At 55.0% G+C, this 15,367-nt stretch overlaps 1 protein-coding gene across 2 annotated transcripts; it reads left to right on the top strand.

Moving 5' to 3' along the window:
- Nucleotides 1–241: 241 nt before the first annotated feature.
- Nucleotides 242–15,082, top strand: VPS18 (VPS18 core subunit of CORVET and HOPS complexes). Of its 2 annotated transcripts, XM_046007524.1 has the most exons (5): nucleotides 242–654; nucleotides 1,680–1,821; nucleotides 5,456–5,547; nucleotides 5,726–7,596; nucleotides 8,334–15,080. In XM_046007524.1, exons 1-5 carry the CDS (start codon nucleotides 564–566, stop codon nucleotides 9,057–9,059), a joined length of 2,922 nt encoding a protein of 973 aa, XP_045863480.1. In that variant the 5' UTR covers nucleotides 242–563; the 3' UTR covers nucleotides 9,060–15,080. The 2 variants fall into 2 exon arrangements, with proteins under 2 accessions (XP_045863480.1, XP_045863481.1); XM_046007525.1 differs by lacking the exon at nucleotides 1,680–1,821 and having other exon boundaries at nucleotides 8,334–15,082.
- Nucleotides 15,083–15,367: the final 285 nt, after the last annotated feature.

Below are 15,367 nucleotides of genomic sequence, written 5' to 3' on the forward strand. Positions count from 1 at the left end.
CGCCTCCAGCCGAGAACTACCGCACAAGTTCCGGCTCACCCCCTCAAGAACCGCCCGGACCAGGCCCTGGCCCGCCCCCGCCTCCGCCCCCCGCCTCCGCCCCCCGCCTCCGCCCCGCCTCCTCCTCCGTAGCCCTTGCCGCGCCCCCGAGTGGCGGGCCGGGGTACGTTCCTGCGCGAGTAAACGCGGGGCTCCAAGAACCCGGAAGTTACGTTATAGGCGCGCGTCCCGGGGGCGGGAGTCAGCTGAGCTGCCGGGGCGAGGTTGGGATCTTCTCGAATCGGCTAAGGGGAGCCAGTGATCTTTTGGGGTGCGGGAGCAGAGTGCAGGACTGCACCAGATTCAAGGGGGAGGGCTACCCAGTCTTCTCGCTTTTTAAGGCGAGAGCGAGAAAATCCTCAGGATTTTAAAGAGAGGAGTGGGCGGCGGATTGCCAAAATCTGTCACCAGATTCTTACCGAGGCTGGGGCGACGCAGTTTCCAATCCAGGGCGACGGGGATCCCAGGGGGGAACCCTGTTGTAATCCCTGGGCCCGGGAGGGAGGGCCCAGAGGCCGGGCACCATGGCGTCCATCCTGGATGAATACGAGGACTCCCTGTCCCGCTCAGCCGTCTTGCAGCCTGGCTGCCCCAGCGTGGGCATCCCCCACTCCGGTAAGGGAGGGGAGGGCGCCGCTCACCTGGCACCTGCTGGGGAGGATCGGGGAAGTAGTTTCAGGAGGTCCGGTTCACCGCCTAGAGGTGCAGCCCAGATCTAGGCCCCTGAATCTCCGCAGGCTCTCTTGGCCCCCAGCTGGAGGATGGTCGAAGTTTGAAAGAGCAGCCTCGTGATCTAGGCCCTGCCACTGGGGTCCTAAGAGGAAACTGGGACCCAGATAAGGAAGTGGCTTGTCCACAGGGCCACAGTTTAGAGAACTGAGAATAAGCTCCAAGGCTTCAGCCAGAGTCTATGCTTTTCCTACCAGGCCCCTTCTGGAGGCGGGAAGAAGAGAGTGGTCCAAGAAAATGGTTGAAGGGGAGTGTTGTAGGGGAAGGAAGACTGGTCCTAGAGGGATCTTTGTCACTGCACAGGGGAAAATGCGGTTATTTTAGGCCTTTACTAGATCTGGGTGCAGCCTGATGTTGAGGGGAATTTTTTTAGAAAGTGAACAGGGTTGGCGGAGGGTTCTGAAGTGCTGGGATATTTTGTGCAATGGTAAAGACATGAGAGCAAAGGTGAGAGAGAAAGAAGCTTCAGTTTGATTGGCACTGTTCCCCGGGGCTCGCTCTGCCTACATTCTTCTGGAAACTCAGAGCATTACTGCATGGGCGGGGGGGAGGGGAGGGGGTGATCTAGAATACTTCAGTTGAGCTGGGATTGCTGGGCCCAGGACTGATAAGGGAGAATATCCAACCCTTTCCCCGCATTACCATTGGGAGCAGGTACATGACAGTGCAGCAGCAATCCATGGGTTCAAAGAATCCACCCTTTATGGCTGTCAGAGGCGTGAAAAGAGCCCAGGACCCTAATGTAGAGGTGATTAGCAAACTACCTGATATATTGATATTAAGCTTTTAACCAAAGGCTTGGGGTAGGGATATGTTGGGAAGGTGAAGAGGAAACATTTTTTGTTGCCTCTCCTTGTCCTTCCTCCTCCACATTTTCCATACCTAACGTGTAATTCCCTCCTTCCCTGTAGGGTATGTGAATGCCCAGCTAGAGAAGGAAGTGCCCATTTTCACAAAGCAGCGCATTGACTTTACCCCTTCTGAGCGAATTACCAGTCTTGTTGTCTCCTGCAATCAGCTCTGCATGAGCCTGGGCAAGGATACACTGCTCCGGTGAGTGAGGGCCCAAAAGGCTTAGAAGTAGGGACTGAATTAGTGGTATCTGGGGCCTAATTAGTGACTAGGGCCTTTCTTTCACTCTGGACAGGTGAAACAGTAGATTTGGAATTTTCCAAGAATATCCATTCCCAAAGAGAATTAATGCAGTGTAGTAGTTAAAATCAGGTAGACCTGGATCAGATCCCAGCTCTCCCACTTACCAGCTAGGGAATATTGAGCAAGTCACCCAGTCTCTCTGAATGTGTCCCTTCATCTGTTAGAGATACTACCAACCCACACACTGTCATATTGATCAGGGGAACTGTCTAGAGTCCTAAAATAAATCCACTGTAAATGGAAATAATATATCAGTAAAACTGGAAATACATACATACATACAAACATAAGTGGAAATAATATATAACAAAAGTATCAGCAGGGGCACCTGGGTGGCTCAGTGGATTAGGCCGCTGCCTTCGGCTCGGGTCATGGTCTCAGGGTCCTGGGATCGAGCCCCACATCGGGCTCTCTGCTCCGCGGGGAGCCTGCTTCCTCCTCTCTCTCTCTGCCTGCCTCTCTGCCTACTTGTGATCTCTCTCTGTCAAATAAATAAATAAAAAATCTTAAATAAAAAAAAAAAAAAAGTATCAGCAGAGTTGTTTATCCAGAATAATTATCTGAGATAAAACAGAACTAAGCCTCTATATCACAAAATAAATTCGAAGTGGAATAAGTATATAAATATTAAAAGTAAATTGGATATTGGAGCACCTGGGTGGCTTAATTGGTTAAGCGTCTGCCTTCAGCTCAGGTCATGATCTCAGGGTCCTAGGATTAGGCCCCATGTCAGGCTCCCTGCTCAGCGGGAAGCCTGCTTCTCCCTCTCTGCTCCTCCCCCTGCCACTCCCCCCCCCAAATAAATAAAATCTTTAAAAATACAAAAATAAACAATATCAAAAGAATATCTAATGGGGGTGCCTGGGTGGCTTAGTGAGTAAAGTGGCTGACTCTTAATTTTGGCTTAGGTCATGATGTTGGGGTTGTAAAATTGAGCCCCATGTCAGGCTCTGTGCTGGGCATGGAACCTGCTTCCGATTCTCTTTCCCTCCCCTGCCTCTCCTCCCTCCCTCTTTAAAAAAATAAGTTAATTAAGATAAAAAAATGAAAGAATACATAATAAATGTCTTCATTCTTGGGCTGAAGGGAGATCATCTTACTCAAGCTAGAAAATGCACTAGGAAGAAGATAGATATATTTGACACACAGTAATTGCTGTTATGACAAAACAACAACAACAACAAACTTCTGAGAGGTACCTGGCTGGCTCAGTGGGAAGAACATGGAACTCTTGATTCTGGGGTCCTGAGTTCGAGCCCTATGTTGGGTGTAGAGTTTACTTAAAAAAAAAATAGTAATACAGGGTGCTTGAGTGACTCAGTTAGGTGTCTTTCTTGATTTCAGCTCAGGTCATGATCTCAGGGTTGTGAGATCAAGTCGTGCATTGGACTGGGAATGGAGCCTGCTTAAGATTTTCTCACTCCCGGGGTGCTTTTTTTTTTTTTTTTTTAAGATTTTATTTATTTATTTGACAGAGAGAGATCGCAAGTAGGCAGAGAGGCAGGCAGAGAGAGAGAGGAAGGGAAGCAGGCTCCCCGCTGAGCAGAGAGCCCGATGCAGGGCTCGATCCCAGGACCCTGGGATCATGACCTGAGCTGAAGGCAGAGGCTTTAACCCACTGAGCCACCCAGGCGCCCCTCCCACGGTGCTTTGGTGGCTCGGTCAGTGAAGCGTCTGCTTTCGGCTCAGGTCATAATCCCAGGGTCCTGGGATCGAGCCCTGCATTGGGCTCCCTGCTCAGCAGGCAGTGTGCCACTCCCTCACCCTCTGCTGCTCCACCTGCTTGTGCTGCTCTCTCTCTCTCTTGCCAAAAAAAAAAAAAAAAGATTATCTTTCTCCCTCTCCCTCTGTCCTTCCCTCCTGCTGATCATACACTCTCTGTCTCTCAAAATAAATAAAATAATAATTAACTTTAAAAAAAGCATTTGAATCAGATCACGATCAAAAGTGGTGGGAGGTGGGAAAGGGGCACCTAGATGGCTCAGTGGGTTAAAGCCTCTGCCTTCAGCTCAGGTCATGATCCCAGGTCCCTGGATCAAGCCCCGCATCGGGCTCTCTGCTCGGCGGGGAGCCTGCTTCCTCCTCCTCTCTCTCTCTCTGCCTGCTTGTGATCTCTGTCAAATAAATAAATAAAATCTTTTAAAAAAAATGGTGGGAAAATGATGTTTTTCCATGTAAGACTGTAGATTTTTTTAATCCTATTCCTTAAAAAAGTCCTTAAAAACTAGTAAGAAAAAGACACTTCAGTAGAAAGGGGAGGGCAGAGAGTATAAACCAGTAGTTTACAGAGAGGAAGTCTGCATTTCTAGTAAACATCTAAATATATTTTCAACCTTTGGGAAATAACAACAAGGTACCAGGCTTTTAACCTATCAGATTGACAGAAATTAGAAACAGTAACCTATGGGGCTGGTGAAGAGACACAGGAATGGACTTTGACACACTGCTGGTGAGAGCATAAATTTGCCACCATCTTTTGGAAGAGTAATCTGGAAGCATTATTTGTGGTAGGAAAAACTGGACACACACTGAATGCCCATCAACAGGAAAATGATGATAAAATTATAGTTGAGCCGTAAAGAGACAAATTAGGCAGTTCTTGAAACTGTGAAGCTGTATCAGTTGACATGGTGGAAAGTTCAGGAAATATCATTAAGTGAGAAAAGCAAGCTATTAATATGCATATATACATGACACGGAGAGATTTTTGTCAAAACATAAAAACGGTGACAAAACAACGCTGTTGTAAGCATGGAGAAAGACATTAAAATCAGTTTTGTCTGGAGAATGACAGGTTTGAGAAGAAAATCATTAACTATACATCTTTGCTTTGATTCTTTGGTTAGAATGAGGGTATAATTCGAAAAGAATTTAATAAGGGAGATATAAACAGGAGCTTTCCTCAAGGTTATCCTGAAGACTCATTGAGCTCTACTAAGTGAAGCTTGTGGCATGGTGCTAGGTATACAGAAAGTGCTCAGTAACCATTAGCTACTGTTTCTCGTTCGTTTTTACCCCAGCAGTCTGGGATCCCCTGCCAGTCTTCCCAGAAGCATTGCGCCGCTACTGACCAGAGGAAAAGACTTTTTGTTCAGTGACTTCTCAAAATGAGGTGGGGGAATTCTCAGAGCAGAGGGTTCTTTTTTTTTTTTTTTTTTTTTTAATTTTATTTATTTGACAGAGAGAAATCACAACTAGGCAGAGAGGCAGGCAGAGAGAGAGGAGGAAGCAGGCTCCCTGCGGAGCAGAGAGCCCAATGCAGGGCTGGATTCCAGGACTCTGGGATCATGACCTGAGCCGAAGGCAGAGGCTTTAACCCACTGAGCCACCCAAGTGCCCCACAGAGCAGAGGGTTCTTAAGGAGGCCCTGTATGTATGTCAGAGTTCCCTTGGGATCATATGCAGAATTTTATGTGTGTATACAGATTTCAGGGCAGAGAGCCTGTGGCTTTCATCAGATTATAAAGAGGTCTGTGATTCCAAAAAAGGGTCTGCCTACTCTGGAGTAATTCTGTGACTCTTATCTTGACAGCATTGACCTGGGCAAGGCCAATGAACCCAACCACGTGGAGCTGGGGCGCAAGGATGATGCCAAGGTTCACAAGATGTTTCTGGACCACACTGGTGAGTGGGGGGGTAGGGGTGAGTGGGGGGGGAGGGGTTGTCTGGGGTTGGATGGGTCCTTGAGCAGAGCTCAAGTCACCGCCCTTGTGCGTGGGATCAGAGAGTGGTGGGGGCAGGGAGGAGGCTGCCGGTGGGAGTGGCTGCCTTCTGTAGGGTGCCATGTTCTCCCCCTTCCCAGGCTCTCACCTGCTGATTGCTCTGAGCAGCACTGAGGTCCTCTATGTGAACCGTAATGGGCAGAAGGTACGACCACTGGCACGCTGGAAGGGGCAGCTGGTGGAGAGTGTGGGCTGGAACAAGGCACTGGGCACCGAGAGCAGCACGGGTCCCATCCTTGTCGGCACCGCCCAAGGCCAGATCTTCGAAGCGGAGCTCTCAGCTAGCGAGGGTGGGCTTTTCGGCCCTGCGCCAGACCTCTACTTCCGCCCGTTGTACGTACTCAACGAGGAAGGGGGTCCAGCCCCTGTGTGTGCCCTCGAGGCAGAGCGAGGCCCTGATGGGCGTGGCTTTGTCATTGCCACCACCCGGCAGCGCCTCTTCCAGTTCATAGGGCGAGCGGCGGAGGGAGCCGAGGTTCAGGGCTTCTCTGGGCTCTTTGCTGCCTACGCGGACCACCCACCCCCGTTCCGTGAGTTCCCCAGCAGTCTGGGCTACAGTGAGTTGGCCTTCTATACCCCCAAGTTGCGCTCCGCCCCGCGGGCCTTCGCCTGGATGATGGGGGATGGCGTGTTGTACGGAGCCCTGGACTGCGGGCGCCCCGATTCCCTGCTGAGCGAGGAGCGAGTCTGGGAGTACCCAGAGGGGGTCGGTCCCGGAGCCAGCCCGCCCCTGGCTATCGTCCTGACCCAGTTCCACTTCCTGCTGCTGCTGGCAGACCGCGTGGAGGCGGTGTGCACGCTGACCGGGCAGGTGGTGCTGCGGGATCACTTCCTAGAGAAGTTTGGGCCCCTGAGGCACATGGTGAAGGACTCCTCCACGGGCCACCTGTGGGCCTACACCGAACGGGCCGTCTTCCGCTACCACGTGCAGCGGGAGGCCCGGGACGTCTGGCGCACCTACCTGGACATGAACCGCTTCGACTTGGCCAAAGAGTACTGTCGAGAGCGGCCTGACTGCCTGGATACTGTCCTGGCCCGCGAGGCCGAGTTCTGCTTTCGCCAGCGTCGTTACCTGGAGAGTGCCCGCTGCTACGCCCTGACCCAGAGCTACTTTGAGGAGATTGCCCTCAAGTTCCTGGAGGCCCACCAGGAGGAGGCCCTGGCAGAGTTCCTGCAGCGAAAACTGGCCAGTCTGAAGCCAGCTGAGCGCACCCAGGCCACGCTGCTTACCACCTGGCTCACGGAGCTTTACCTGAGCCGGCTCGGAGCCCTGCAGGGTGATCCCGAGGCCCTGAGCTTATACCGGGAGACCCGGGAGCGCTTCCGGTCCTTCCTCAGCAGCCCCCGCCACAAGGAGTGGCTCTTCGCCAGCCGGGCCTCCATCCACGAGCTGTTGGCCAGCCACGGGGACACGGAGCACATGGTGTACTTCGCTGTGATCATGCAGGACTACGAGCGCGTGGTGGCATACCACTGCCAGCACGAGGCCTACGAGGAGGCCCTGGCTGTGCTCGCTCGCCACCGTGACCCCCAGCTCTTCTACAAGTTCTCGCCCATCCTCATCCGTCACATCCCTCGCCAGCTGGTGGACGCTTGGATCGAGATGGGCAGCCGGCTGGATGCTCGGCAGCTCATTCCTGCGCTGGTGAACTACAGCCAGGGTGGCGAGGCCCAGCAGGTGAGCCAGGCCACCCGATACATGGAGTTCTGCGTCAATGTGCTAGGCGAGACAGAGCAGGCGATTCACAATTACCTGCTGTCGCTATATGCCCGCAGCCAGCCGGCCTCGCTGCTGGCATATCTGGAGCAGGCGGGTGCCAGCCCACACCGCGTGCATTATGACCTCAAGTACGCGCTGCGGCTCTGTGCAGAGCACGGCCACCACCGTGCCTGCGTTCACGTCTACAAGGTCCTGGAGCTGTACGAGGAGGCTGTGGACCTGGCCCTGCAGGTGAGCTGATGAGTTTCGACCCCATCCACGATGGGGTCCTGGAGAGTCCTGGTGTCAGATGTTGAGGGTTTGGATTGGGGGGGGGGGGGCGCTATGGCTAGAGGGCACTGGCTTCTGCGGAGAGGAGCTGTGGTGCAGAGGTTAGAAACAAGGATCCGAGGTCAGGGTTTGGAATCTGGTTCTGCCGCTTGCTGGGCTGTGTGACCTCAGGCTGATTTCTGACCCTCTCTTTGCCCCTGACCGTTGGGCTGCAAATGGCATAATGTTCTAGTTACGTCCGTCCTGAGGTGGATGAGAGTAGCATATAGGAAAAGGGCTCAGAACGGTGCCAAACATACTGCTAGTGACTGCGTTACAGTTACAACGGCTGGAGGGGAGAGGGCTGAGTTATGTATCTTAATCATGAGTTACTACTTGCAGAGGATCACAGGAAGTACTGTTTAAAATGTGAATCCCTGGGTCTGGACCCAGAACTTAACTGAATCGAAGTCTGAGGGCGGGGCCCAAAAACTTTTATTTCGAGTATGCTCCCCAGGTGATTTTTAACATTTGCCAACATCAGTGCCCCCCTCAACTGAAAGTAGCTTTTACAAAGCAGTGCTGGGGACAGACCCATTACTGAGAGAGGTTCCTCTTGGGGCTTCCCCCAGGGCCCAGGTTCACCCTGGGCATCTGTGTCTCCCCCAGTCTGTCCCAGTCTCTACCCTCGACCCCTGCTGCTTGCGATCTCCCTGCAGGTGGACGTGGACCTGGCCAAGCAGTGTGCTGACTTGCCGGAGGATGACGAGGAGCTGCGTAAGAAGCTGTGGCTGAAGATCGCTCGGCACGTGGTGCAGGAGGAGGAAGACGTGCAGACAGCCATGGCCTGCCTGGCCAGCTGCCCCCTGCTCAAGATTGAGGACGTGCTGCCCTTCTTTCCAGACTTCGTCACCATCGACCACTTCAAGGAGGCCATCTGCAGCTCTCTCAAGGCCTACAACCACCACATCCAGGAGCTGCAGCGGGAGATGGAAGAAGCCACAGCCAGTGCCCAGCGTATCCGGCGAGACTTGCAGGAGCTGCGGGGCCGCTACGGCACGGTGGAGCCCCAGGACAAGTGCGCCACCTGCGACTTCCCCCTGCTCAACCGCCCTTTTTACCTTTTCCTCTGCGGCCACATGTTCCATGCTGACTGCTTGCTGCAGGCCGTGAGGCCTGGCCTGCCGGCCTACAAGCAGGCCCGGCTCGAAGAGTTGCAGCGGAAGTTGGGAGCTGCTCCAGCGCCTGCCAAGGGCTCCACCCGCACCAAGGAAGCCGAGGCAGGGGCTGCCATGGCGGGGCCCAGTCGGGAACAGCTCAAGGCTGACCTCGATGAACTGGTGGCCGCCGAGTGCGTGTACTGTGGGGAGCTGATGATCCGCTCCATTGACCGGCCCTTCATTGACCCCCAGCGCTATGAGGAGGAGCACCTCAGCTGGCTGTAGGAAGGAGGGTGTCACCCCGTGGGGTGGGCAGGTGGTCTGGGGCACAGCTGCCCCCCTTGGGAAGGCCACATCGTGGTACACACTCCGTCATCTGGAGACCGCTTGGCCATGACGGTTTTGTGGAGAGTGGAATTAGAGCTGTCGCTTGCGAGGTGTCATCTGTGAGCACGTTCTGCCGCTGTCCGTGCTCTTCTTAAGAGCTGCTCTTAAACCGGGCCATCTGCCTGCCTCCCAAGAGAGGGCCTCAGCCTGGAGGAGTCAGAATTCTGACCCTGTCGCCATCCACCCTCCATCTAACAGCCCTGTTTTCCTCTCCACGGCCCACAGACATCCTGTTCACCTTCTAGAGTGAGAGTACCGTTCTTCTTTTTCCCTCTGTGACCCTTCTTCCTCAGAGGACGGCCTCTCCTGTGTCTGCCCCTTGGTCCCAGAGTGAAAAGGCAGTCCCTCCCCATCTTGGGCTCGGAGGGTGGGGGTGGTGGTGCCGGTGTACACCTTCTGGGGCTCTGGGTGAGGGTGCCCTGGGGCAGAGGGCCTCCTGGAGGGAGGGGGATGGTTATGGGGGTGGGGCGTATTAAACAACCTGCACTGCACTGGGGGCTCTCTAGTTGATGGCTTTGTGTCCATGCTGGCCTGAGGGGCGTGTGGGTTTTCTCCAGGGGTGCTACGATGCCACAGGGTGGTTGCCAGAAGTCTGAACGCTTTTCAGCCTTGGCCCTCACTCCTTTGTTTGGAGGTATAACCAGTTTTGTCATTTTTGTGATTTTTCTCACTTCCTTGTCCCGAGACTCCATCCTCTCTGGCTCCAGGCTTCAGCTGGGCATGATGATGACCCACTGTCCTCTCAGACCAAGGACTGTTTTTCCCTTTGGCCAGCAGGTGGTGCTGCTCCCCACAGAATCCTCCACACTGGGACAACTGGGGGGCACTGATTTCTTGTCACTTTCTTCTTGGTCTGTTCCTCCCTAGTGTATTCTGGGAAACTGCACTGCCTAACCATGAATCTAGGCCCTCATCCTTCCTCCCTCCACTAGCCCATATGCATGTTAGATTTTGCTCCTCATTTAACTGCCATGACCGGACCCCCCCTCCACCTTATACCTTTTTAGCTGTGGCTACCCTAGAGAGCCCTGCATTGGGGCCTTCCTGTGACATCAGAGAGCAGCACCCTTTGCTCCATGGACTGGGGTTCACAGTCCACTGCTGGGCTCTATAGGTGTGGTCTATCAGCTGCCCAGAATGAAACAAAATAACAAGTGCGTTTTCCTGGAATCAGGCTGAACACCCCCACCCCACCCCTGCCGGGTGGCTGGTAACTGCAGGCTTTTCTCTCCCTTGCAGAGTAGACCTCTTCCAAGATTTTTAGCTCCTGCAGTCCTGGTACAGTCTTGCCCTGCCGAGTTCCCTAATCACTAGAACAGGTGTCTCTTTGTGGCTTCTGCCAATGGTCAGGCTAGAAACTGGCCGTCTTTGATGAGCCTCAGACTTTCCATCTTCCGCCAGAAGCAAGAGGGAGCAAATGTGGAAGGGGCTGGTAATGTCTGGGTGGGTAGAGAGCATCCTAACCCTGTTCCTTCTGTTCCAAGATTTGGAGGGCTCTTGTTCCCTTTCCTCTCCCCATGTGGCCTAAGGCTCCCCTCATACCTAGACATGCCCAGTAGAGAGCTAAAGGGGTACTGTCCCCCACTGTTGGTATCAGTCTAAACTTTGACCTGCCACTTGCATGGTCACTTGCTTAGAACAGCTTGGGTTGTCTGTCCTGCCTAATACATGTTAGTTAAACAAACACTGCCCTATTGCTCCCTCCTCCCAGAGGACTTGGCTAAGACAGCCTGGGATGCCCCTGCCCCCTTCTGTCCTCTTCCCAGCCTGCCCATCTGGTCCTAGGCTGCTTCCTCTTTCCTGGAAAAAAAGCCCCAGGCTTCCTTGGCACTGACAGAATGGGGTTCCGACGAGTCAGGGGAACGGGAAGCTACAGCTCCTAGATCCCTGGAAACCACGCAAGGCCTGGAATGGAGGGGAGAGAGAAGGCCCTCAGGGCCTTGGCCCTAAGCCTGGGGAGGGCCAGAAGGGGGTGTGGCGGGGGAGCAGCTGTGTGGGCAGAGACCAAGATGAATGAGCTGCTCCTGGAGCTGTCACTGGAAATAGGAGGAGTGGCCACAGGCAGTGACGCTGAGAACAGGGCAGGAGGCCTGTAAACAAGGAAGCCACCTGGGGGAGACTCAGGGCGGTCACTGGTCCTGGGGAGCAGGTGCTTCCTGAGGCGCGCCCTTGAGAGGGCTCTGGGGGGCTGCCTGGCCAAGTCGTCAGCGGGCACGAGGGGGCGCTGTCGGCCGGCTTCCCGAAACCACTGGCTCCCTTCCACAGCTGCACGGGGAGTGGCCGTCGGAGGGTGTGCCGGCCCAGCGACTGAGGCCTGGCTTTCCCGCGGGGCGGCCCTCCCTTCGGTCCCTAAGGCAGACAGGCCAAGGGGACCAGCCCTGGCAGGGAGGGCACGGGGCTCCAAGCCTGGCCAGTATGGGTGTGAGCTCATTCCCCCTGGGACCAATTCTCCCCCTCCCCCCTTCCCCCATCCCAAGGCTCAGGTTGCCGGCTGGGCCCTCATCAACCCCATTGGTTAGGAGGGGGCTCGGAGGCCGTTAGGCTCCAGCCTGCCCTTGGCGCTGCCCCCTGCCCCGCGCCAAGGAAACAAAAGGTTGGGGGCCCAGAGGGAGTTATCTGGCCCCACTACCACCAAGGGAGGGATTAGGGGGCCAAGACGGGCACACCTCCTCCCCACTCCCCCAGCTCCACAGATTCTTCGAGACACTTTCACAGGCGGAAATTCCCAGAGGTCAGAGGAGGGAAACGGTTAATTCCTTTTATTCAATGGGTCCCCCCTACATGCCTCCCCCCAGCTTCCTCCCTCCACTTCCCGCCCCCCCCTGTGTGAACAGGAAGTGGAGAGGAAAAGGCTCAGAGCAGAGCAGCTGGGAGCAGGAGGCAGGGAGTGGGCGGCAGGCTTGGTGCCAGCCCTGCCCCTCATGGCTGCTCGCTGGAGGACCAGACCCTCTGTGGCCTGGGAAGGAACCTGCGAGCCGGCGGGCAAGTGGCGGCGGAGCCGGATGACGGCCTCCCATTGGAGACCCCTCTGTCAACCTGCTTCTAGGTCAAAGGCTGCTACCAGGAGGGCAAGAGGCGCGCTCTACCCAAGCCCCAGCGGCCCCAGCCACTGAGGCCCCACCCCCACTGCAGGCCGGGCATCGTGAGGCTGGCAGGCATCTCTTCAGGCAGCCGCCCGGTCCTGGCACTGGCTCCAGCCACTCAGCCCCTTGGCCCTGCCAGTTCTTTGAAGCTCATGCAGTGCTTCCTGTTTGGGGCAGGCGATGCCAGAGCCCCTCCCCCACCATTGTTCTGCAGAGACCATAGGTCCATCTGTTGCCCCATGGTGGGGCCCCTAGGCAGTGCCACACGGGAGCAGCACCACAAAGGACCCTGCTGGCAGCTTTGATTATGTGGCGCGAGGCTGGGCCCCCGAAGCAGGTTGAGGGTGAATGGTGGTCAGAGGCAGGCCCAGTGTGGGCCATGGGACAGAGAGGGAGGATGCTAGGTAGTTCTAGTGACAGGGGCAGCCAGGGCCCCCAGCTTCCTCCACCACCTGGAGCATGATGATGATGCTTTTCTGGGACCTATACCTGCTGAAGCCACCAAGAGAGGGACACCATTCCGTGCCCAGTTTCTGAAAGGGAAAACTGAGGCAGACGGGCAAACTTGGGTCTAGGATGGCTGAAAAAGGGGGCACAAAGTAGGGTTCTTCTCTCCAGGGGATCAGTCCTTCTCGCCGAATGCCTTCGGATTGGCAGCTGTCTTCTCCCTGAGCTGCTTTGCTGTTTCTTGGCATTCACCTTGAAGTAGCTCTTGAGCTGAGAAGTCAAGAACCACGGGGTCACTGGGAGGTAAGGGTGGCCTTACGTTGGTGACCAGCAACCAGTGTCCACTGAGAACAAGCCCAGGCAGGCCCAACAGGAAAAGAGAAAGGGGCATGGGTCTGGCCCCAAGAAAATGGGTGCTGCTCTTGGTTCCCAGTCTGGCTGTAGCTAAAAGTCTGTTTGTGTTTCTCAGGTGTGTTTTGGGGGAGGTGCAGCTCACCTCCTCTGCCTAATCTGAGCAGCTCTGGCTCCAACCTGCTTCCTCCCACAGGGCTAGAAGCCCAGATGTGGTCTACCCCACTTCCCTTAACAGATCCTCTGGCTTCTCCCCAGCCCAGGACCTGAACTACCTAGACCATGCCTTCCGAAGGTCAGTACGGCAGACACCTCAGCTGCTCTTGTTCTAAGAAAAGCCTTCAAGGATGTTCACAGCCCGAAATGGATTTGCTCTGCCTCACTGGTGGGAGCTGGGCTGGGAGGCCTCCACCCCTACTTACGGTCTTTCCTCCCTCACCCCAGTCCCTCTGGGATGTCAGGATGCTGAGCAACCCAGCTGGAAAACCACTGCGGCCAGTCCCCTGGTCCTGATCTTCCAGATGCTGAATCTCAGAGGAGAAGTTGGTGGCTGACATGAGGCTCGAGCCAGGATCCTGTCCCTTCTCCATGAAATTCCCCATTGGTCAGCAGTGACCCCATGCCCATCAGGAGGCAAACATGGCTGTAGGCTTCACCGTGCTTGCTCTCCTTCTCCAGCTGAAGTGCTTTGAGCTGACGGATGGGGAGGTGACTGGAAAGAACAGGTGTAAGTCTCCTCTCTGCCATTTACCAGCTGTCAGTTTAATCATCCCCTCAGAATGTCAATTTCTTTGCTTAAAAGTGCGAATAAATATAACAGAACTTGGAGGCTCAGGTGTAGCTTAGACCAGAATGGTATGGCACGTCTGTGTTGGGCCCCTGAGCAATTCCTTTTGGCTTGTTTCTCTTCCACTGTCATTCTGTGCCTCACTCCTCTGGGGCTGGGACCCTGTAAGCCCTGTCTTGGCTCTTCCAGCACAAACCCCTCTGATCTCCTCTTTGGAAATCCGAGCATAATTGAAAGAAAGAGGCTAGCTTGAGAAGGCTTTTCTGGTTTCTCAAAAGATGGCGATGCTGGGTAAGTGGTTCAGGATGAGTGTGAGAGGGATCCCTCAGGAGTATAGAATATGGCCCCTGAGGTGGGACAGGAGAGCTGCCCTGGCGTATGGGGTCCCAGTTTTCTGGAGGTGAGAGGACACTACTTTTGCCTTGCTCCAGGGGATAGATAGGATAGGCTGAGGGAGCTGGGCCAGGCGTGGCTCCACTGCCAGCCTGCCCTCCTGGTCCAGCCCTGAGAGCTTGCACAACAGCCTGGCTGGCTGGCTGGCTGGCACTCCCCTGGGAGTCTCAGGAAGTCCCCCTTGTCCCCCCTGACCTTTGACCTCTTGGGCCCACTGCAGGCCAGAATTCCAGGCAGCTGTCCTCTCTTTTACCTTCTGTTCCTGGCCATTTCCCTTTAAGGCTAGAACTTAGAGATACCTCAAACCCCCACCTTACAGCTCATCCTTTCACATGCCCCCTGTAGCAACCAGCTGCAGCCTTCCCTGGGGTGCTCCCTATGTGAGCAGCAGAGACCCTGGACCATAAGCCAGCGGGACAGACCCTTGGAGTCTAGCTACCGGAAGGGTCCAAGCCTTATAGGAGAGTGCCCCCAACAAGTACTCCTGAACTCCAGATACCCTCCCAGCTGTCTTGCCTGACTTCATCTCTGTCCCAGAACTCAGTGGCCCAAGCCAAGAGCAGCAGACAGAGCCTCCTCTCCCTCTAGCCTCTGCAAAGTCAAAGTTGAAAGGACCCTTGATACTGTTCCACATTAAACCGTGCTGCACCTCACGGCAACTCAGTTTCACAATCAAATAATTCCCTTTGGTTTTCTAGCGGAATTTTTGCTTTTATTTTTTAGGGTTTCTTGGCCTTTTTTTTTTAAAGCAATCTGTCTAAATTTGTCATCACACATCCCCCATTTCCGCCCCTAAGGGCCTCCTTTTCATCCCCTGGAATCTGGAAACCATATGTGTGGGCAGAAACCCCCCAGCATCCCCCACGGCACCCTGTCCCAGCCTGGCCTCCACAGGGGCAGCCTGTTCGCTGGGGAAGAGTCTACACTCCAGGCTGGGGCTGGAAAGGGAGTTTCTCTTTGGACCTTCCCAGCTCAAGCCATGGAGAAGCCGTGTGGTCTAGTGGTTAGGGTTGGAACACATGGGTTCTGTCCCCAGCAATCTCTTTGACTAACGCCAGAGGCCTGGGAAAGTCCCCTTGGTAGCCACGGGACTCAGTTTCCCCATCGGCTGCAGGACTCAGAGCATTACCAGCCAGCTCATCTCC

The sequence above is a fragment of the Meles meles genome, chromosome 6 (assembly GCF_922984935.1).
Source record: "Meles meles chromosome 6, mMelMel3.1 paternal haplotype, whole genome shotgun sequence".
NCBI lineage: Eukaryota > Metazoa > Chordata > Mammalia > Carnivora > Mustelidae > Meles > Meles meles.